Below are 21854 nucleotides of genomic sequence, written 5' to 3'. Positions count from 1 at the left end.
TGTAAGTACCAGAAAACAAATAGCGGTATTTGTGTATTTTTCTCACAGGCAGCAAGGAAGCCCGGGTAACCCTTACGCAAGAAACGGTCTCATGGAGTAACAAACTCCTAACTAAACAGTAGGTTTTGCCCACTGTGAGCTTCACAGAAATCTCCCTACTAATCACAAACATAGTAAATACCAGAGGGTTTTATCCACAAACCTGACACTAGAGCGTGTGTTTTTTGTTACATGTGTGTCTGTCTTGTATGTGTCGTTTCTGATTTTTGATTTTCCGAATAAAAAAATTTCACCATAGGCACGTTTATCCTGTGTAGAATGGCACTGACATGTCTTGACAATTTTTAAACCGCACATTTTTTGCATGACCTGATCCACAGGTGAACCAACCTATGGTCTTTTGAAGGAAGGGATCACCTGAAAAAAAATGTTTGTCCTTTTCCTCCGCAGGTCTGCTAAATAGCGGTTGCTCAGTAGGTACATTGATATACCTTCACTTGCAAATATCACTTTTTAGAAATATTCAAAAGACGTGATTAGAAAAACGTGAGTAAGGTGGGGATTTGTGCACCCCAGTCCTGAAGAAGATGTTTTTACATCGAAACATGTTGACGACACACACATAGGAGGTGGCGCACATAAACTACACCATTACCTCCTCACGTACTCTTTTACTAGTACCAACCCGGGGGCCAATTAAAGTTTTTTTGCTACCCTATGAGTAAGGCGCTTTTTAAACTCCACTCACTATTCTTAAAACCCCACCACAGCACTCACATAAAAATCCCTCACATACACCACACATAGTCAAGAAGTGCTCCCACGTAATCGTTGGTCGCAGCACGCCGTATCCCGTAGAGGGATACGATGACCCAGATGATGAAGCATGACACCAAGGGGCCTGTTGGTGTGTGAGTGGTACCCAAAAACACCTCACGTGTTCCCAACCGTAGTAGGGACATCGTTGACCCATTACTTAATGGATTCCTCTTGTTTGTAAATGTAACTCGGGGACAACGAATCCATTTCTAGGTAATATTCTCTCTCTCCTTTCTTTGTTTAAATTGATGATTAAGAAGTGCCAGTGCTTAGAACCAAAAACCACAGGATCAAATTAAGCACTGGGTAGACAGTAAGTTCATGATGGAAATCCCCTTGTGGACAGAAATGGAAATGTGACACAGGTGCCCCACAGCAGTGCTGCATGCATTTTGAGTTTGTCGGTCTTATCATCACGTGTTGGGCTCAACATATCAATCATGGCAACTATGTTACAATGCTTGGTCTCCTATGATTAGGGTTTTACAATTCCATTATTGAATCTTTTTGTGGTTAGTAGTTGGGACAATTCAAAGCTATCACCAACCTGAATTGTAGGTAGAGTAGCATCTTTACGATGACTTGAAGAATACTTATAGACTTGATAATACAAATTAAATATTATGTACAGGTAGAAAACATCCCAACAAACTAGTACAGTGGTTTATAATCTTTTGACTCCGGTGGACCCCCACTGCTGCAATGTGATGTAATGGAAAAGCTATTTGTTAAGCGTGACATTTCCCAATATGGTGTTCTGACGAAACAGTGTTTGGCTGGAAAATGGAGCAAAGTTATTTGGAAAAAGCCAGGTTTTCAAGGTTTTGAAAACATGCAAAATGTTGTCAATCAAATGCAATTGTAAAAGAAGAGAGTTCCGGGTTCTTGATTGTAGGACAGTGAAGGCTTAGCCACTGGCACAAATGTGGCAGATCCTGAGAATGACAAAGAGGCATGCTTCAGAAGAGCAGTGCAGACATGAAGGATGATTGTGCGAAATGTTATTCTGTAGATGCTTGGAGGCCCAGAAAGTAGGGCACATTGATTTAAAAACAATTCTCTTGTCAAGTGGAAGCCAGTGTAGCCTAGCAAGCACGGCAGATGAAGAGGATCAGTGAGGACGCTTCGAAATCAGGCGTGTAATAGAATTTTGGGCGACTTGTAGCTGATGGACTATATAGGCTGGAGAGCTAAGAAAAAGGTGCTGCAATAGTTAAAGTGACTTAAGACTGTTGCTTGGATAACTTTTTGCAAGTGGAAGCAGGGGGGAAGGAAAGAAACTTTTCCAGCAGTTTAAATAGGAAGAAGCACATTGAGAAATGATTACTCACTGCGAGGGTACGCTTATGGTCCATTAAGCTTATGGTCCAGGACAAAGCGCAGATCCCTCACAGAGGATGCTGGAGCTGGTGCATTGCCAATGTGAGGTCTCTAGAACAGGAGAGAGGTTTGATGGACGCATTAATATGCAAAATAAACAGAAATGTCCTTTCTCTGTGCTTCTGTGCTTAATTTGAGAAAACCTATCCAATCCACCTAACTACTGCAGATATACAGTTTTTGGGAATTATACATATCATGGTTATACAAGGAAAGCAGAATCTGAGTATCATCAGCGTAACGAATGGTCTTTAAGGCCAATGGCTAAACATAAATATTAACAAGCATTTGCAATGCAATAGGGCTCGCAATTATTAGAGTTAGAGCAATTGGTATTGTATATGATAATGTTTATTTTTTACCTAGGGCAGGTATGTAGGAATGAGAACCCAGTACGGCCTATTCTGCCTTTCATGTTTCCGAGATATAGAACAAGAGCGCTATTAAATGTTATGAGATATTTAGTGGTCTATTATCAAACATTCTACTGTGTCCCCTTTCATCTCTCTTCGCTGCAAGTATTTGCTAGCATGAAAAAAAAGTGTTTACCGCCTTCTGCTCTTCTCCTCACTCGCCCCTCGTTAAACCCCCCCTCTCAAACATCCTTCTACTCAATCAATAAAACGGGAACAACCAGTTCATCTGGCTTTGTGGGTGAGGGCTGAAATCATGCAGCTTGCCTGATTCAAAGAGCGGGGGACCGAGGGAAGGACAGGTACGTAAAAACAAAAGGGAAGTGAGAGTGAAGAGTAAGTCCCCAGGAGTCCGAGCTGAGAGGGGAGGGGCAAGGAGTTGGGGCCTGTAAGAGGTTGGTAAGCAGTCTTTGTCACCGCACGTTTTCAAGCAAAATACTTTCTACCCCCTCCAACCCAGCCAAGATTAACAACCTTGTTTGGGGGGGGGACAAATGCTTCGGAAACGGCAGTCCCGGATAGAGAGAAGTGGGGAAATAAAGACTTATTGGTCTATTTTTTTATATTATGTGCTTTTAGTAACCAGAGCGGCACAAGCGGCGTGCAGCGCTAGTTATTAAAAGTGTATAACATTGAAAAAATAGACTTTTGCGTGCGGCGCTAGAGAAATTAAAGGCACGGCTTACAAAGTCTACGTTTTCAAAATGTTACGTTTACTGACAGTGCTGCTGCACGGGGTGCTAGTGCTACATGTGACTGGAGCACTGACAGTGCTGCTGCACGAGGCGCTACATAAAGTGAAAGCACCGGTGGACCAGTGTGAGAGAGTCTTTAAATGGCGGGGGAGGGAGGGAAGGACAGGTACATAACAAGGGAAACACGAGTCTAACAGAGGGCAGAAGGGCACAAAAACAAGGGAAAAACAAGTGTGTCCCAGAGCACGGCACGGCTTTGGTTGCGGACATAAGTTTAAGAACAAATGCCCTGGCTACTCTCTGACATTCCCTGTTTTGTGAGATCAAAGCGGAGGAGCCCTGGTCAAGAGACGGGGTGTGGGTCAGGGGAGGGGGCGTGGTGGAGCTGTGGTGAGAAGGAGAGGCATGTTTGGAAGAGGTAGGAGTAGGGAAGGACAAAGGGGAGGGACAATGAGACAACAGAATACAAATCGTTAGGGAATGTGACGCAGTAAGAGGTGTTGTGGAAAAAAGAAAATGTGTTTCATAAAAAGTTGGAGAGAAAGGGACCAGGGAATGGAGACGGGTAGATAGAGGCCGGGAAGATGGGGTAACCAACGGCATAAGGCAGGAAATGGAAGAGGTGGATACATAAAGGTAGCGCATTGTTGGAAGAGCGGGTCCCTTTGAAGCACGGCCTCTCATCCGTGAAAGAAGTGAAAAACAGCAGGGATGTAATTAGGGGGGAGGAGAAGTGAGGCCGAGCGCGGGCTGGGGTGAATGCCTGAGGCCGAGCTGCCTGTGGGAGGAAGGCTGATGGCTGTGATGTGGACGCGCATCGTGAACTGTTCCTTTAGCTGTCCCTCTGATGACGTCACCCGGCACGACATGAAACGAGTAGACAGAAACAAAAGAAGGTGATCGCCCGTTACATACCAGGCTGATATAATAGCACCTAAATATTTGATGGTGGGCACGGGCTGACTCTTTCCCAGGAAACTCAGTTTCTTTGTTTCACTGACAGACACTGTATTAAAAAGTTCCAAAGCAAAACTGAGAGGTACAGATTAAATTTCAAAGGGTCCAAGGCGCAATAGTTGACAGCTTCACGAACAATGCACTTTCTGTGAAAAATAGCATATCACACAGTGAGTCTGCTGAATCTGGAGCTGTGCACGTTGCTTACAGACACGGGGTGTTCCCCCAATGAACATGAATGTTCACATATTGGGCTGTTCCAACAGTCCCTTCCCTCCAATACCCTCCTGGCTCAATAGTGAGGAAATATGGGGAGGACGGGTGGATAGACTTTCTCAGATCTCAGATAAGCATCTGCCCTTGCTGGCAGATGCCCCCAGTTCCTGAAGAGGGTGAAGAGAGTCCGATCAGTTTAAGTGCAAGACACGAAGCACGTTTTTTTCAAAAGAGAAGTTTATTTAATTGATGTACAGTTCCTGAAGAGGGTGAAGAGAGTCCGAACAGTTTAAGTGCAAGACACGAAGCACGTTTTTTTCAAAAGAGAAGTTTATTTAATTGATGTAAGTAAAAGCATGACAATCTTAGAAGTAAACATTAATACAGCAGTTGAAGAAAAAAAATGAGTACAGTAAAAATAAACAAGCGCAAAGCAGAGAGCGGGTGACGAGACGCATGGCGAGCAGCAGCCTTTGATGTGCCGGCCGGCCATGGAGTGAATAATTAGGGGAGGAGAAATGCCGGCCTGAGGCCGAGAGCAAAGCAACAGATGGCTTTGATGTGGAAGCTCGCGCACGCCTCGTGCACTTCTCAAAATCCGCTGGAGAGCCCCTTGGCAGAAAGTATGGTTTGACTGCATTAGGGCTTGTTTCCTATTCCTACGGAATAGGAAAGGACGAGCCCTAAAAAGTGTTAGGATCACAGCAGAACCTTGTGGAACTCTGGTATAGACCTTAATTCAGAACCTTTTTCACCTCCTGTTAGCAAGGTCCAAAGGATGCAGTAGAGGCTATGTGCTAGCACCTTGTGGCTGCTACGGTCAGTCTCCACAGGATTTGCTGCATTTTATGTTTATATGTAAGTTTTATGTAATTCCTCGAAGGAACTTTTTGTTTCCAATTTTAAAGAAGATGGATTTTACTCAGGCTCGCCCGCCTTTTTGTACTTGCAGTTGCTAAAATAGGACTGTTTATCCTTCATTGTGGAATATTTTAACTCAATTGTGAAAACCAGGGCTTGTTTGGATGTATAGTTAACATATGCATCATTGTTTTTTAAGTTGTGGAGGCTCAGACTACATTATAAGGTTAAATCCTCATAGGAGTGATGCTTTTTATGGCGCATTGCACTTTGTGATTATAGATACATGGGGGCTGTGTAAGCTATTTTATTTTTAACTTGTACTCTTATTGAATTACGGTTTTTATGTAATTGTATGTTTGTAACTTTTATGATTCTCCTCTGTGAAACCGAATAAAGTTTACTTGAATGAATGAATGACCCTAATTCAGATTTTAAAAAAACATGGTACACTGCTTGGGATCTGTTAGCGAGATAGTGCTTGAACTAAGTGAGATTTTCTGTGAGGCATTTTAACAGCAAAGCATGGGAGATGACGTTGAAGGCAGCAGATAGGTCAAGTAATACTGGGTAGAAGATATGACCTGATCAGTAAACCTTTGTAGGTCACAGAGTGCAGAGACAAACACAGTTTTTGAACTATATGAGGGGCGAAATTTGGAATGAGGGTTATCCCTGAGTGAGTTAGCTTTAAGACAATTAGAGAGCTGTGTGTTAAAGAATTTTTCTTTTAGCTTAATTGCAAGGGTTAACAGGAAAGTGGACTGAAAATGCTAGGCGCAGTCACATTTGCAGAGGTCTTTTTTTATCAAAGGAATTATGAGAGCGTGTTTCCAAGTAGTTGGCACGCTGGCTGAGGTTATAGAGTAGTTGCAGATTGAGAAGAGTGTTTTTTCTAGAAGAAGGAGTACTTAGGTTCAGTGCCAGAGGTGGGCAAGGTTTAAGGGGGTAGACGCCGACACTCCTGGTGTTGGTGTCTACCTTCCTAGGGACAGCACCTATTGTTAACCAATGGAGAAGCTAAATTAAGATGAGGTGAGACACCTTGGTAGTAAGCCAGTCATTTTATATCCCTACAAGGAAAGCAAATCAAGTAGGAGCGGCTTCTGCAAGTGCAATAAATATTTCATGCCCATCTAGCATATCCGCGCCTTCCAAGGCATTAAATAGCCTCCAGCCAGCCTGTCAGTGGGTGCATCCTCAGAGAGTCCCCTTATAATACAGAATGGATAGCACTCCCTATTACTTCTCAGAGCAGTACTCGGCTTGCCCTTCACTCCTGATACAGCACCTTCCTTAGAGAGGCCAAACTTATCTGCAAGAATTAGAACAAGTCTGGAGAACTGATTACCTTCTTAATAAAAAACAAAATGGCATTACAATCTGCACTTAGGACGTACAGACAGTTACTCTACACTACTAAAGCCATATTTTCTGCTGATCAAATATTAGGCACTAAAAACCTTGCAAGAGAACTTTTTAAAATCGTAAACTCCCTATTGCTCTCTGTTTGTACTTCCTCCAGGGCAATACCCTCCCAAACTTTGTGCAATGACTTCTCAAACTTCATCCATATCAAATTCTATGAGATATGCCATAGTTTCCCTCAGAGTCCCCAGACCAAATCTTTGCTATCCTCTCCCTTTTCTAACCTAATGATCGTTAGCAAGCCTCTTCTTCTGGATTTCACACCTACGTTCCCCTCTGATCTAAGCAATCTTGGGTTTCAACTGCTTCCACTACTGGAAGCTAAGAACCCTGAGCTATGTAATTTCTACAATTGGAACTCAGGGCCATAGCTTAGTCAGTGAGATTCGGGGTGTGTGAATCTCAAATGTCCTAACTAAAAAAACATTAGGCTGCAGAGTGGAGGGTGAGATGACCAAGGTTTGGGGTGGACTATTTCCTTTTTAAAAAAAAACTCTTTATTGATTTTTGACACTTTTTCCCCAGATATCATCACAGTAAACACAACCACATTACAATATTGCGAGATTTTAGAAGGAATCGAACAAGATTATGCATAGACATACTATCGAACAAAAACGTAAGGAGAGCATAAAAAAAACAGGATAAGGAAGACACATTTTGCACCAAGAAGAACTAGTTATAAAACAAAGCATTAATCTAGATTCACGAGAACACACATTTAAACTGAGCTCATACAGTTAGTTCCAACATCATGTTTGGCTTATTCGCCCAATTCCTAACAGTTATTCTGATTCCATCCATCTTGCTAGTGGTGCCCAAATGGTCCGTCCTAGCACCTTTGATTTCTTCCCCTTTCGTTCATAGATCTCTCTTTCCAGTGCATATATAGAGAGTAGCCGCGCAAGCCATTGGCGAAAGGTGGGGGGAAGGGTGACTTGCCAGCCAGAAGCAATATTAATCCGTAGTATAGCCATAGCAACGAAAAGGAATTGATAAGCCATCTCATTTTGTTCCGTCTAACTTAGTCCCAGCAAAAATAAATCAGAAGTTAGTGTAATTTTTGACCTGAGTGACCTTTCTAAAAATTCCATATTAAATTCTAATAAACCCTGCAGACGTGGACAGGATGCAAACATATGCACAAGATCTGCTGCCATCACCCCACACCGTGGACAGGTGATCCCCTATAGCCCACCCCACTGTGCTAGTCTAGCCGGAGTGTAATATAAAGCAAAAACAGTTCTAAAATGTTGCGCCTGAATCCCGACTGAGCACAAAACCGTCCGGGCTAACTCTAAAGATTTTAAAAGTGCATCTGGTGCAGCCCCCACATGCTCCACCCATTGGTTCTCGTGCTTAACTAGACCGTCTTGTTTAAGCCGATCAATTCTGCATATATTAGCCTAATAGTGCCCTTAGTGGTGCCTCGCATGATATCTATAATTTTGTTGCTATTAAACCTGCTAGCCCCCCCAATCTTTTTACCAATAAAACTGCGCAGCTCAAGGTATTTAACAAAATTACCCCTTTCCAACTCAAACTCCAACTGAATACCACTGAATTGGCGAAATTCTTCATTCCAAATTAGATCCCCGGCCATTCGGACTCCCTTCATTGCCCCTACTGCCAGGACCTCGTCAGAGAAAATTTCCGGAAGGGTGGGTTTTTATAAAGCAAAGTATAGTGATTAAGTCTCCCCAAAGCAATCCTCTTTTTTAGAGCCCACCAGATCATGAAGGCAGACAACAAAGTCTTGAATTTTGTCCTCTTGTAATAACTGGGCTCTGTGAATTTCCAGAAACAAATCTCAGCATGTTCCCCCAATAACAACTTATAGATATCAGGGAGCTCTGTTTCACCATATATATCCCCGGAGCATGAACCTACCAATATGCCAATGTATTGAAGGGCGGCTGCCCAGTAATAACTTTGAAAATCAGGAACTGAAAACCCCCCTTTCTCCAGTGGCAAAGACATAAACCGAAGAGCCCTCCTAGCTTTCCTGTGTGCCCAAATACATCGATTAACCAAACCTTCCAAAGTGATAAACCAAGATTTTTGAAACTCCAGTGGGATTGCTCTAAGCAAATGAAGAATCTTCGGTAAAAACATCATCTTCACGACGTTACACGTCCGACAAGAGATAGGTGAAGATTGTTCAATCTATCTTAGATCCACCAAATTTTCTAACTCGGACATAATCCTTATACCCAAGTATATTGGGGTGGACTATTTCCATTAGAACCTGGGTCAGTACTGATTTGCAGTAGGTGGGCTTCAGTTAGGAGTGGCACAGTGTGTGAAAAACAGTGGCTTGGAAAGCTACCCTGAGTGATTGCCACTGGTTAGACTGTTTGCTAGCATTCATCCCATGACTTTTTGGGTATTTGATTGCCAGTAAACTTGAGACTGACACAGCTTTCCAAGCCTATTACTGCCAATTTTTGTGTTTTCCAAAAAGTGGTACATTTGCACACATTAAATGGATCACTGATATGGGTACCAATTTACTATTTTTTTGGGTAAACCAGTCACTATACATCTTTAAATTTCAGCTCCATTAAATTAACAAGTTAAAAGCTTTTAGTAGAATGAGAATGTCAAAACAAACTGACACAGACATAGCAGACTCAAGTCAAGTCAAATAAGCTGTATTCGAGTTAGCAAGCAAATCATATGTATGTACAAAGTCAAGTACTCATTGGTAAAAAGAATGTACATTTTAAAGACTATTATTATAAAAACATGAATATAAATACATTTTACGTCTAGAAATTCATCAGTCAGTGTAAACAACAGACTCAAGCATATAAATAGAATAGGATCACAACAACCCACAATAAAACTAATCCTGTTTATAGGTTCTTAACAGTGCTCTCACAACTTCAAATATCAATCAATAATATATCTCAGATAATTGTGTAATTATACATTCTTTAAAAGGGAGAATACTAAATGCCTCAACTACACCTCCTAGAAACGAATTTATCCATACCGCTTTCTAATTACAAGCACGCCTCTAATAAAACTTAAGATGGCAGAACAAATGTCAGTAGAATCCAGCAAATACAAATGGCTAAAACCTTCACAATAAGTACAGGGGCGATGTGCTCTCAGCAATGGGAGCAAAAATTTTGTTTTCATAAAACAAAACAAAGTGCAAGGTAGTATGTAGTTTGTTTAGCCATATTATTACAAGGACATGGCATGAGAATATCAGACCAACTGCAATGATGCGTGAAGTCTACCAAAAAGTGCACTATGTCCAAGCAGAACCTAGTAAGATAAAACCTATATCGCGGGTTCAGGATAAAAGTTAGATAAAATTGCTGCTGATTGGCCCGGGTACTAACATTTGCAAAGCTCAACACTCTATGCTGATTCAGCAACTGCTGATGTTGACGGCTTGCCCTTGAGAAATACACATCTAATAATGAGTTTTGCTTGAGGGGGCATTCTTTGCAGGGCTATCAAAAAAGTTACGTTGGCACACTTTATAGTAGCCGACTCAACCCAGGGTCCCCAGACCCAACTACCAATCGAAGAATGCATTTCGGGAGTGTCACACCCCAAGCTCTCCCCTGATGCTATGCACCTTCCTTTTCCAAATGATCCTAGTAGTTGTCCCTTGGGACTCATGACAATGGTCATATAAACCACAACAGCCTCAAGTCCCTGCTGCCGGATCACTTATTTTAGATGTATTTTCACTGCCGCACTCTTCTATATCTCTGCTATTAGAAATCTTGATGGTAGAGGTAACGTATCAGTGCATGTAGGCAAGGTTGAATGTTTCCAGTCCTTGCCTTTTACAAATCATTTTATCTCATGACTGAGGGCCACATGTACTAAACATGAGTTGCAAATAGAGGTGGTGCACCAGCTAATTGGTAGATCTAGCCAAGCCAAAGCTGAACCAGGGGTCTGGCTTGGCTCTAAGAGTCTGTGCACAAGTCAAGCCATGAAAACATTTGGTATGCATATTGTGCAACAAACATAATGTAAAAATATGAGATATTCTCAAAAAATCCCAAATTCTTTTTACTTCAAAATGCGGAAGCGTTTCACTGTAGTACATCAGATTATATTACTGCATTGAAAGACATTTATTAAAAGTGATAGTTTTTAAACATATACTTAGAAACATTAATGGCTTGCCCTCCAATGACAATGCCATAAGTCAACTAAAAGGCAAGTCATTAGTCACGTAAACCTTTAATGTAGCCTAGAGTCTTATTATAATATTATAAACGGAGAACATTGTAGTCTATTAAATCAAATGTTATGGATGCTTGTACGGTGCACTTCCTGGACTCAAGTATTTTAAAGTGTTCTTGTGTGTGATTATAAAGAAAAAAGAAGTTCTGTGAGATAAAATATTTACCAACGATCACACAGTTTGAACACACAGGAAAGATGGTATTGCATCCAGGTTATCAGGGTTCACTTTTTAATATTCAGCCACCAGAAATATATCTCTGTTGATCTTCTGTTTTGCTTCAAATTCTACTGTTTGGGGTTTTAGCTTGGTGCATGTGGAGAGAAACAGACATAGCAGACACATACACTCAACTACCAAGCCAAGAATGTAATTATTTGGGGGGGGTGTTACACCCCAAACACCCCCCTTCAAGATACACCCCTGTTTGAACCTCAAAACAATACACACATATACAGAATATAATTCACAACCAAAAATATTCACAAATATAAATTTTATCGCAGTTTGGAGCTTTTCAAAGTTCAAGTTTATTTCTTAAAGACAAAGCAATATTGTAGACTCGAGCATATCACTTGGTCTTTTTTGCTTCTAATGCATGCAGTCTTTTTGTCTGCGAAAACTAGTGCTTCAATGCGGCTAGTTGTTAACGCTAGAAACTGTTTGCTGTATGTAAGCTATGGATACCAACTTCATTTTTAGTCTCCTAAACTTTTTATTTATAGAGCATTTAAAAAATTTTAGTTATCATTTTAACTTTTTATTAAAAAAATATATACTTTTTCAATGTGAGAACCCCCAGAGTAGACATCACAGGCTTAAAAACAAGATGGGCAGCAATATGATCATAAATGAAAAAGTCAAAATTTCAATGGCTTCAATCCACAGTTTCCAATGCGAACAGGAAATTCTTTATTCCAAATTACGTCCATATCATGCGGGGACAGCCAACCAACATGATTCACCCTACAACAAGGGCTTTTTCAGGGCTGCAAAAACATATAAGGACATACATGTATATACCAATTTTGGACTCAATTATGTTACAAAGATATATACATATATGGAGAATTATGCACAGTTCAAAAAGAATAGAAGTGTAGAAAACAGAATTCCGCAAAAAGAGTCAAGATATACACAATAGTGTACAACGCAACTGACAAAGGAAACAAACTTATAGTGATATATATTAAAATCCATAAAAAAAAAATACATCCAAAACCGTATTTCAAATTCTTAGTCTCATAGAGTCCAGTGCCACGATCATATACAGTATATAGAGCAAAAAAAGTTGCACGCATAGGGAATTGCCCAAAGTAAAGAAGAACATTCTTTAATAGTGGATAGAAAATAGTATGCAGAAAGAAGCTAAATGCAGAAGAAACCTAAATCTAGAAGTGTCAACCAGCGACCAACCAGAGAAGACTCCAGATCAAGAAACACCAACTGGTGCAGTCTTCCACCGTATAGCTCAAGTAGTGACATACAGCCATATATACATGGGCTTACCACTATAAAGTAATATCAATAATTGTTGATCACGGTAAAACACGCCAGATTTCTACCACAGTTCTTCAATTCCTCTTAGTATTTCCAATTCCGTCGTCCTTCAAAAATCAAAAATATATGCGATAGAAACCCATTCTTGATAAAAACTACTTTCTCCAGGACAAAAACTGGTATAAACAGCAACAAGGAACTGTGATGGACTCTAAAGTTGCGCCATTGTATGACGACCTCTTCATGGGCTGGGTGAAACACACTTATGCGTAGGGCCGATATATTGATTATATCATCATCATCTGGACAGAAACTGATGTCTAAATGAAGGAATACTTTGGCTTCCTCAATAATAATGTTCTGAATGTCATGTTTACGCTAAATATATTTATACATGTATGTTATTATATATATTTGTAGCCCTGGCGAAGCCCTTGTTGTAGGTCGAAACACGTTGGCTGGCTGTGCCGGCATGATATAAACGTAATTTGGAATAAAGAATTTCCTGTTCACATTGGAAACTGTGGATTGAAACCATTGAAATTTGGACTTTTTCATTTATGATCATATTGCCTCTCATTTTGTTATTTTATTTGTATTTGAGTTATGGCAGTGTGGCAGCTGGTCATTTGAGGTGGGCAGCATAAAACTTGTGACTCAAGAGTGACTATACTGGGTGGTGCAGTAAGTTGTGCCATGCTGCCATTCTTTATTTGTAGAAATCACAGGCTCCAGGTTAAGTACCGCTGTTCTAGGATTTATCTATTACCTACATCCAGCATTGAACTGTTTCGTACATTCAGGAGTCTACTTCTTCCCAGCTGGGTTTTGTAACATACATATGCAAATACATACAGACGAGTCACGTCACAGAATACCACTGATTCGTTTCCTCTGCAGGTACTCTTTTGAATCCTATATACAAGAAGCCTGGTTGAGAAAATTATTCTTTTCTATGTGCCTACCATTTTTTGACTTACTTGGAGATGATGTTTTTGTTTCAACCATAAACGCATCCCTGGTTAGCCTGACCGTGCCTGGGGAATTTGCCCCATTTACAAGATGTTCCAGTGGGGTGATGCCCCTCGAAGGCCAGAAACGCATGGTTGGAGTCAGCCACATTACAGATGTAAACTAATGCTGCCCCAACATTATTAGCCTGTTAGAAAATCTCCCAATTTCCATTTATTGCAGTCTCCACCCCTGTGTACCATCAATTTTAATCATGTTGCCATCTAACAGTGCTACTGTGGCTTCCTTTTCTCCTTAGGGATGGAGCTTCATGAAGAGCTTCACCAGCTCGGTGCAAGGGAAGGCTTGAAAGGACGGAAGCTCAGCAAAGCCATCGAAGGGTTCGCTTGGAATATCACTGTGCTAAAGGTAGGACCCAAAACATTTCCATGAATGTCCCACTTATTTGATCAGAGTCACTAAAATATGAGACTGGGTGGCCAAGCGCTGTGATTTTTACTGGTGACACTACAGGTTGTGAACCACAGGAGCCATGACACATGCTTTTGGAGGGGTCCAGTGAAATCAGCTGGAGTAGTGCATATTTAGCAAATAAATTCCTCTACTCTCTGATGCCACAGTAAGGAGCATAGACCCGGCTAAACTCAAAGTGTTTTGCTTGGTTTGATTCTCAAAGTGACAGATAAGAAGTGGAAGAGTGAAAGTGGCACCGCTCTGGTCCCTATTGTGGCTTTTGAATTTCACTGCTTGCTTCTCCCTTGACGTTTGTAGAGTGAATTGGTTCTTTTTAGCGCGCTCCTGCTAATTTTTTACGTGGATTGATGCTTCAGCTTTTTCCATATCTCTAATGAAATTCTGGTATAGGAAAGTGTTGAGCCCTTGACTGAATCTTAACAAGTCCCTCTAGGGCATTGGTTCATTAACAGGGCATTACAATACATCCGCACCTACGCATATAAATATGGATCAGACCAAAGCAGAGCAGAATGATGTCAGTGGAATGTATTAACTGATCGTTCTCTACAGGTTTTACATTCCACTTGCCTATACTGAGTATGTCAAATAAAAAAATATTAGCACATTGCATGTTTTGTAGATGGTGCTACATGCGTTTTAAAAATGTTACTACTGTTCACCCTTAACCTGAAGACTTCATTTATAATTTGTAAGACACATGACTTAGTGTTAGTTGTTGTGCAGGTTGCATGTTGGGGTAGGGCAGGACATTCAGTTTATATTTTGGTCTACCTCTGAACTTAAAGGGCCATTCTATCAAGATTGTATTCATCAGACAGGCCATTATAGGGTTGAGGGATGACTTAAATTGAGTACTGTACATTAATCTTTTTGTCCTGTGAGGATTTCTTGTGGTAAGGGTGCTGCTCTGTATGTAGTAGGTATTTTTCTTTCAGATGGTCAAAAAGTTTAAACTGGCAAATCTGAATTTTTTTGTGAGTGCGTTTGTTTGGTGAGTGGTTGATGGCCTTATGGATGCCCTTCAAACAAGAATGTCTTCTCTCTCTCTAAACCTTAAGATCAGGTCTTTGGCTGTTCTCCTTCATATCATGTCAAATGATCTCTTTTTGTTGGTATCTTTTGTCTCTACATCTCTGCCCCATCTTCAGAATCACAAACTCATTTTAAGTAAAATATTAAAGATATAGCTGTTCACTGGCAAATTTGCTAGTTGTCTCAGGGATTTCACTTTCAGCAGTGCCATTAAGTCTCCAGGTTCGCTTGTGGTAATTCTGCCCCTCTTGGCACCTGCTGCGTTAGTGTTATAAATAATTAGTGTACATTCTTCTCCCTTTTACATAAATCACATTTTAAGCTCAAATATGTTTTTGATGGTTAGAAACTGGCTAATGCTCTCATAGGTTAAGCACAATGGTATATGCCTAATTACAGGATCTGAATGTAATTGACCATATTATTAAATAATGTTTAGTTGGGGGAGGAGCCAAGCTCGCGTCCGGAATGGACGCGTTTTAGCTCGGCTCCGTTCGCCTGCCTGCTTATATCGTCTATCCTGCTGTTATCCTGCCCCGGGAAGTCCTCTTTGCTATGCTGCAGTGCTAAGACGCCTTGCGGGCACTCACCTTTTGCTCTGGTTGTCCTTGGGTGCCGTGGATCCTGCACATCGCTCCCGCTCGCTTCGGGGCCTCCGGAGCGGGCTGGCCTGGATCTTCTCGGCGGCGCCCGGACGGGGCGGAGCGCGATGGTCGGCCCTTGATGGCGCTGTGGACGCGGTCAGAGAGGCCGTTGTGCGTATAGGCCGGCTGTGACTTGCTGGCCGGCTCCGGTGGGCCGGTGGCCGTGGGTGGAGGCGCTGCCTTCCGTTGACGGGGCTGATCGTACATTCGGCTTGCTCCCCCTTTGTTCTCCGGTCCGGCCATTTTGATTTCCTCCGCCCGGACTCGGAGAACGGGACCGGCGGCACTGGGGAGCCGGCGACTCCCCCTCTTCTGGTGGTCCCCCTTCCTGCTCTGGAGGTGCCCTGCTGCTGGTCGGCTGGTCTTCATTTGCCTCGCTGCTGTCCGGACGGGGGTTGACGGACGCCGCGGCCCCGACGGGCTTCCAAGATGGGGGCCGACCCTGAGTGTCTCAGCCGGGCCTGGACGAGCGCTGGAGGCCCGCCGCATGGCCCGGGTGCCGGATACTGTAAAGGTTTTCCTACACTTAAGGGCATCCTGGACGCCCTACACTCCTGGCGAGCTTCGTTGGCCGCACCCGTTGTCATCCTGGAGGTGGATCCTCTCTTCGGGCCGTTGGGGCCCCCTAAACTGGGTGCGGCTTCGTCGCCGTTGCCGGGTGCGGCTGGAACTATCCTGGGAAGCATGGGCCCGGCGACGGCCGCGTCTGTGGCTGTGCGGAGTTCCGTTGCCCTTCATCGTACTGTGCTATCTCCAGCGCCACTGCTCTGGGGGCCGGATCCCGTCTGGGCTGGCCTCAATGGGTTTTTCTGCCTCTCTTCGCCTCGAATGATCGTCCCTGGTTCCCCTGCCGGCCCCGCTGAGTCGGCCTTTCTCAAACTGTCCCTGAAGCTGTGCCTGCATTGCGTGAGATGTTCTTTGACTTTTCCGGATCATCTGGGTTTTCCTCCACGTATCTTCTCTGGACTGCCGTTTGATCTCCCTGTTCTTTGCCTTCTGTTCTTCGTGGTCTGGTTCTTGGTGAATCGGACGGCTACAAGTTTGGACAAACAAGGACAGGGCTGAGACGAACTTGCCTCTGTGTGCGGTAGTCTTGATTGGTTGGATGGTCGGCATGTAACGGTATGACTATGTGTGACTTTGTGTTGCTCCTGGAGTGTATCCTGATACCTTTTTTGACTTCCCGAGGGCTCTGCCTTTTTCTCAGGCGGGTGGGTGGGTGCTGATAATTCTGTTCCTTGGCCCTCTCCCGCGTGTTTTCTTCCCTTTTTCCTTTCCCCCCCCCCCCTTCTTTTGTCTTAGATTTCTTTCTTGCCTTTGCTCTTCTATATTTCGGGTTCTAATTAGGGCGACAGGCACGCTGCCGGGGGGTGGGCCATAGCCTTCAGCAGGGGTGCAGGGTGGGCTTGCGGGGTGGGTAGGGGGGGCTGTCATTTTGGGGGGTCTTTTTCCCCCCTTTTTTCTCCCTTTTTTGTTCTATGGCTCTGGCGTATTCTCTTTTTCAGGACTCCTTTTCGTCCTGTGTCCCCCTGGGGTGTTTCTGATGCACTGACCTGCCGGTTTTATTGTGCTTGGGGCTCACTGTGTCTTACGCCACTAATTTTCAATGTATGCCGTGTACTGGTTTATGTTTTCCTGCTTCGCCGCTGGGGGGCGCATGTTTGAGGAGGAGTCCCTTCTTTTTTCCCTTTTTTCCTTCCCCTCCCTCTTTCGTGGGGGATTTCCTTCCTTTTATTGGGGTGTGTACCGTGTTGATTGATGCGATGGGGTCCTTTTACATCCGTTTGATGATCGGGTTGTGGCTGTGGTGGGTGAGCACTGGACGGCGTGCGTACTCGCCTCTCCTTGTGGTACTTCAGTTGGGGTGGTATTTACAGCTATGTTTAGTTCTTGTTGGATTTATCCTGTTCTTTCTATGATCGCCGATTCGCGGCTCACCACGGCCCCTCCCTATTTGCTTGCTTCACTGCCCGTCCTGATCCTGTACTTCCCGTTCCCATATTAGAAAATCAACCTTCACGTATCCTGTCCATACTGGTTGCTCTATGGCTTTTGGCCTATGTCTCCTGTGTTCTTGTTGTCGTCTCCTGTGGATGCTTTGTATTGTTGACTATGCTCCTGCTATGTGGTGGCCAGCCCGCTGGGTTGTAGGCCCGTATTTGTGAGCATTTTTTGTACAATAAAGGTTTAAAAAAAAAAAAAAAAAAAAAGAAATAATGTTTAGTTTCTAATAAAGGTAATCATACCTCAATCAGTACCAGCAGAGACTCATCCAAAGGACATCTTATGGCTACGATTAGTGCTTATACTTCAAATTAAAAGAAACATGAGAGAGGATTACCACAATAATGATGAAGAACAATTCTATTTTTCTAGGGAGAACAAAAAGACTTTAATACCTTCAGCAGAGTAATGTTTACTAAAAAGCAGAATGGATCTGTTTGCTGATTATCATCAGCTTTTCTGTTAAAACACCAGCTGCGTAGGTATCCTGCACATGTACTGGAAGATTTCCTGACTTTGCTCTAGTTGAAAAGATTCTTGGTTTTCCAATTCCACATCATGCCGTAGTTACTGGGTCAAACTATAAGCTTTGTGTAGACCTTTAATTCACTAACTATGCAAAAAGCGTGTGTGTATACCTTACTTATTATTACAGACCCTTTGTATGTATGGCCAATAAGGTTTCATAATGAATTTAAATCATATGGTGGGAAGGGGTTTATGGATGACAAATCCTTTTTATGTGGAGCAGCAATTGAAGAACTTCTGCCCCACAAATTGATAGCTATCTCCTGCAAGCCTACCTGCTTGTCTTCAGATCCGGCTGCAGGACGGAGACTGCTACCTGACACATTGTATAGGATGTCCTCATCAGATGAATATAGCCCCTGCCTCCTGATATTGGTGGCCCTCCTAGCTGCTTTTGACTCAGTCGACCATCTCACCCTCATACGCACCTTGGTGTCTCGATTGTGATTCACCGCCAATGTCCATCACTGATTCTCTTCCTACTCTTCCAACCTTCACATCAGCACACCTAGGTCTCAAAAGATCCCAATCACCTGTGGATTCCCCTAGGGTGCATTACTGTCTCCTGGCATCTGCAACCTTTACACAGAGCCGTGCTCTACTCCCAGAAAACAGTGTCAACATTTACCAATATGGCAATAATACAAAACTCTACTAGAAAGTCTCCTCTGCTTCAGACATCCGAATCCTCAAACACTACTTAAACATCATCGAGAACTGGATGTCTAGTACCTAACTGAAAATCAAGCTAACCAAGAGAGATTTCCTGTTATTTGCCAAGAATCAAACAAGACACAGTACAAACCTGTCATACTAACATGAACACTGACAGCTTCAAAACTCAACTTCATTGAATGCTAGTCACTTGTATTCACACTGAACTCCAACCTAACCCTCAAGTAACACATTGCCAAAACAATAAAGACAACCTGGTGCCATCTCTCTCTTCCAAAGAAAGTGAAACCGTTCTACCTGAAAACAAATTCAAACCTGTTGTTCAAGCATCATTATCTTGCACCTGGGAAGTGGTAATACCCTACTCCTTGACCTTCTGGACTTCACAGTAGCCCCCCCCCCCCCCCCCCCTCTTTAGAGGCATCCTAAACACCACAGCATGTCACATCCAGGGTCTAAAGAAATATGATCATATTACCCTCATCTTGATGGAACACCATTGGCTCCTGTTGCCAGCCCACCCCATCTTCAAAACTAGCTTTATCATTTATAAAGCAAATTGTGAGCGGCGCCTCAGCCTATCTTGCAGACCAGCTCGCCATCTCTGGTGGTTCTCCATTACACCCAGTAGCAGGAAACCATTGGACTGCAGACCAAAAAGTCTAAAAAGTTTTTAATAACAAAAGGGCTTTGTGTATTTCTCCTAGACAGCAAAAATAATAAAAAAAATAATAAAAAAGGGGGTTTCCTTTCTGTGTTCTTCAGTTAGTTATTTGACCATTTGGCACATAGCAGATATATCCAATCAATTGTTTAACATGACATGAAGGATTATTCAGACTCTATAAATTCCTCATTTCTCTAAGATTTATTATAAGAAAATAACCTGAATACATTTTTACAAAACACAGTTAAAAACAATGTTAAAAACAATATTAAAAACAGTATGCAATCAAATGCTCACTTCATTAATGTTCAAATTATACACATTTCTAGCTTGAATGAAGAGTCTTTGGTTGCAAATATTACACACATTTGATATAAGGCATGAACAATTAATACAGTTTTATACAGTTTCATACGAATAAAAATCACATGGAGTCCTAGACAGCCACACTAAATGGGGAGCTTAGGTGTGACTGGATGGACCATCACTGGCAGGGTGGGTGGAAGGAGCTGGGCCTAGCCCCACTTATACCTGAATAGGCTGTGTCCTATCTCCACACAAAGGGCTGCATACCCCCTATAGTTAGTCTGGAGTTAGGGCCAGGAATGCAGGGTGTCAGTGCGCTTCAAAGGCATGCCTCTTGAAGCTTCTCCCCACTTCAAAAGCACAAATGTGTATAAATACTGCACCTCAGACACTAACTCTTCAGTACAATTCTGGACCTGTAGATACTCTGCCAGGAAGAATGACTGCTATGCTGCTGAAAGGATTAACACTCTGCTGGATTGCTACTCCATATGAACTGCTGCTCTGCTGACCTGCTGCCCTCTTGCCTGGGAATGAAGAACTAGACCTACTACCTAATCTTTAGCCCGTGGAGTAACTCTGTTGTCCTGGGCTCGCCTGCTGGCCTCCTGATTGGAGCCTCAGGGACATGAAAGGCTCCCCAACATCATGCACCAGCCCCTGGACCGCGCTGAAGTGAGTTCCTGACACCCAAGTGGTGCCCCTCAGATCCTAAACCCTTTGTGTGGGTCAGTGATCTAAAATCAATGTATTGTGCTCTACATGCCTGTGAATTGGCCAGTTTGCTCTGGGACTTTCCTACTTGCATTTGTATTCAGCACGCAGCTCCGTCAGCCTAACTCTCCTCTCTCCAGCACCATCCACCTGCGACAACTGGCCGGGTATTCGGGCTTCGCCGGCAGCCTCCCAAATGCTTTCCCTTCTCCTTCCAGCTCCCCCCTTAAAATGCGAACGGGACTCTTGGCAAGGACTTTGTTAAGGTAAACTTCAGCAGGCCTAACCTGGGGACTGTATCCAACCTGCATTCCATCGCGATCGGCATGTAAGTGTGACTTTGACCCAGACCAATAGGACCAGATAGCCGCAGTTGGCACTATGTGCATTTTGGCACTATTTTACAGTAAAAAAAGTGTTGTTTTATGTAATAATTTGTTTATTGAAATTGTGCACATATACACCATATGGCATTCACATATTTGCTGAAATACAGAAAGGAAAGTGCCGCCTCTAAATACAAACTTAAGGGGGTCAGGGTAATTGGGGGATATCTTCATACCTATTTGTGGTCCAGTCACACAACTGCAGTATAAGCCATTGCGTACTTATTGCCTGCTGTGTCATCACTACATGGAGGTTCCACCCTTTCCTCAAAGTTCAAGGAGGAACAGGAGACAACTTATACCAATGCAATTCCCAGCATCCACCTGGTGGTCCAACTGTGACCCAGTGTGAGCAGAACAACAGTTCTATGGTGGGAATTGGGGAATATCTACTTGCAACACGGACATCGCCATGGTGGTGGCGCCTGCACAGGATAATCAGAACTTTGCTGCCGAAGCCAGAAGGTGAACAAACCCTATATGTCCTTGGGCCGGGACGTGACATCCTGCAGCCAGGACTTAATAGCGGGGGCTGGGTGCCTGTTCCAGTGTATAGCTACTCTGTGCTTAGCCAGTAGAAGCAACATTGCGATTAGATGCCCATTGTCAAGTGGGGTATCTTTTACATATCTCAGTAGGACCACTAAGGGGTAGTGACTCCTGACCAGTTATGTCTGCAATGTTTTGGAACACCTCATCCCAGAACCCTGAAATCAGTGGGCACGTCTAGGCCAGGTGTAGGAATGTGGCCTGTGGGGCCCTACAATGCAAAGGTCCATCATCTGAGCACAGACTCATCTGACACAGTTGCACCAGGTGCGATATTTATGGTAGAAATCTTAAAACATTCTTAACTCAGGTTCTACTGATTAGTTGTTTGTCATTTTTGTCTTGTTTAATTTATTACATTTTGCTCTATTTTTCTAATTTGGTGTGGAATCCTTTTTGTGTGGTGGTA

The 21854-nt window shown here is 43.1% G+C and overlaps 1 protein-coding gene across 3 annotated transcripts in view; it reads left to right on the top strand.

Moving 5' to 3' along the window:
• PLCL1 (phospholipase C like 1 (inactive)) overlaps positions 1 to 21854 on the top strand; it is a 506778-nt gene that overhangs the window by 337279 nt on the left and 147645 nt on the right. For all 3 annotated transcript variants that reach the window (XM_078680511.1, XM_078680509.1, XM_078680510.1), the window contains exon 5: positions 13762 to 13871. In XM_078680511.1, coding sequence (XP_078536637.1) covers positions 13762 to 13871 — 110 coding nt within the window. The remainder of the gene's footprint in view (positions 1 to 13761; positions 13872 to 21854) is intronic.

This window comes from Lissotriton helveticus, chromosome 3_1, assembly GCF_964261635.1.
Source record: "Lissotriton helveticus chromosome 3_1, aLisHel1.1, whole genome shotgun sequence".
NCBI lineage: Eukaryota > Metazoa > Chordata > Amphibia > Caudata > Salamandridae > Lissotriton > Lissotriton helveticus.
This window is presented reverse-complemented; position numbering and strand designations above follow the sequence as displayed.